At 44.9% G+C, this 2,500-nt stretch overlaps 1 protein-coding gene across 1 annotated transcript in view; it reads left to right on the forward strand.

Moving 5' to 3' along the window:
• nbeaa (neurobeachin a) overlaps nucleotides 1-2,500 on the forward strand; it is a 337,495-nt gene that overhangs the window by 312,721 nt on the left and 22,274 nt on the right. Inside the window, 2 exon segments of the mRNA XM_045690201.1 lie at nucleotides 1,510-1,612; nucleotides 1,758-1,873. Coding sequence (XP_045546157.1) covers nucleotides 1,510-1,612; nucleotides 1,758-1,873 — 219 coding nt within the window.

Here is a 2,500-nt window from a genome sequence, read left to right on the forward strand (position 1 = left end):
ATAGTACCTTTATACAGTACCTTTACAGTACGCATGATGAACTGACGCCCAGCTTTAGGTGGAGAGCTCTTTTCGTGTCAGGCGGTGGGATATGGGCCCGGGTCTAAAGACTCAGATGACTACAGTATGTTGAGGCAAACGCAATTAAATAGTTCTTGATTAGCTGCCTTTATATAGTACCTTTATATAGTACCTTTATACAGTACCTTTATATAGTACCTTTATATAGTACCTTTATATAGTACCTTTATATAGTACCTTTATATAGTACCTTTATACAGTACCTTTATATAGTACCTTTATATAGTACCTTTATATAGTACCTTTATATAGTACCTTTATATACCTGACATACATTTACACTCCACCATACAACCAGAACACTGGTCTAGAGGTCTTCATGACCAACCGTAGTAAGATACCTCACTGTACCTGTTCACCTGACTCAACTTGTACACCTGGGGCTGTATGTATTACGTGTTTTACAGTAGGAGTGCTGATCTAGGATCAGTTGAGCCTTTTAGGTCACAATGAATTAAGTCTTACTGTGGAACACTTGATATGTACTTATGACTTACCTTTACCTGACCTTTAGTGAAGGTCAGTTCTCACCATACCTTTACTGAAGGTCAGTTCTCACCATATCAGTTCTCACCATACCTTTACTGAAGGTCAGTTCTCACCATACCTTTACTGAAGGTCAGTTCTTACCATACCTTTACTGAAGGTCAGTTCTTACCATACCTTTACTGAAGGTCAGTTCTCGCCATACCTTTAGTGAAGGTCAGTTCTTACCATACCTTTACTGAAGGTCAGTTCTCGCCATACCTTTAGTGAAGGTCAGTTCTTACCATACCTTTACTGAAGGTCTGTTCTCACCATACCTTTAGTGAAGGTCAGTTCTTACCATACCTTTACTGAAGGTCAGTTCTCACCATACCTTTACTGAAGGTCAGTTCTCACCATACCTTTACTGAAGGTCAGTTCTCACCATACCTTTAGTGAAGGTCAGTTCTCACCATACCTTTAGTGAAGGTCAGTTCTCACCATACCTTTACTGAAGGTCAGTTCTCGCCATACCTTTAGTGAAGGTCAGTTCTCACCATACCTTTACTGAAGGTCATTTCTCGCCATACCTTTACTGAAGGTCAGTTCTCGCCATACCTTTACTGAAGGTCAGTTCTCGCCATACATTTAGTGAAGGTCAGTTCTCACCATACCTTTAGTGAAGGTCAGTTCTTACCATACCTTTAGTGAAGGTCAGTTCTTACCATACCTTTACTGAAGGTCAGTTCTTACCATACCTTTACTGAAGGTCAGTTCTCACCATAACTTTACTGAAGGTCAGTTCTCACCATACCTTTAGCGAAGGTCAGTTCTCACCATACCTTTACTGAATGTCAGTTCTCACCATACCTTTACTCAGTAAAGCTGAATGGGCTGGATTTCTATGATGTCACTTCTTGTGTTGTCACGCTCATTTCCTGTGATGTCACTTCCTGTCCCCAGCATCTGTGATGTTCAACTTCCCTGACCAGGCTACAGTGAAGAGGGTAGTGTACAGTCTACCCAGGGTGGGAGTAGGAACCAGCTACGGACTGCCTCAGGCCAGGTAGGGGTTAAAACACACACATGCACGCACGCCAGACGCACACACACAGGAATACACGCACGCACACACGCACAGGCACTCACCCACCTTTCTAGCTCTATCTACAGTCCATTTCTAACCATGTGTGTGTGTCCCTCTCTCGCAGGCGTATCTCCTTGGCGACCCCTCGTCAGCTGTTTAAGTCGTCCAACATGACCCAGCGCTGGCAGAGGAGAGAGATCTCCAACTTCGAGTATCTCATGTTCCTCAACACCATCGCAGGTAGGAAGGTCTTCATGTTCCTCAACACCATCGCTGGTAGGAAGGTCTTCATGTTCCTCAACACCATCGCTGGTAGGAAGGTCTTCATGTTCCTCAACACCATCGCAGGTAGGAAGGTCTTCATGTTCCTCAACACCATCGCTGGTAGGAAGGTCTTCATGTTCCTCAACACCATCGCTGGTAGGAAGGTCTTCATGTTCCTCAACACCATCGCTGGTAGGAAGGTCTTCATGTTCCTCAACACCATCGCTGGTAGGAAGGTCTTCATGTTCCTCAACACCATCGCTGGTAGGAAGGTCTTCATGTTCCTCAACACCATCGCTGGTAGGAAGGTCTTCATGTTCCTCAACACCATCGCTGGTAGGAAGGTCTTCATGTTCCTCAACACCATCGCTGGTAGGAAGGTCTTCATGTTCCTCAACACCATCGCTGGTAGGAAGGTCTTCATGTTCCTCAACACCATCGCTGGTAGGAAGGTCTTCATGTTCCTCAACACCATCGCTGGTAGGAAGGTCTTCATGTTCCTCAACACCATCGCTGGTAGGAAGGTCTTCATGTTCCTCAACACCATCGCTGGTAGGAAGGTCTTCATGTTCCTCAACACCATCGCTGGTAGGAAGGTCTTCA

This window comes from Salmo salar, chromosome ssa11 (genome assembly GCF_905237065.1).
Source record: "Salmo salar chromosome ssa11, Ssal_v3.1, whole genome shotgun sequence".
Classification (NCBI taxonomy): Eukaryota; Metazoa; Chordata; class Actinopteri; order Salmoniformes; family Salmonidae; genus Salmo; species Salmo salar.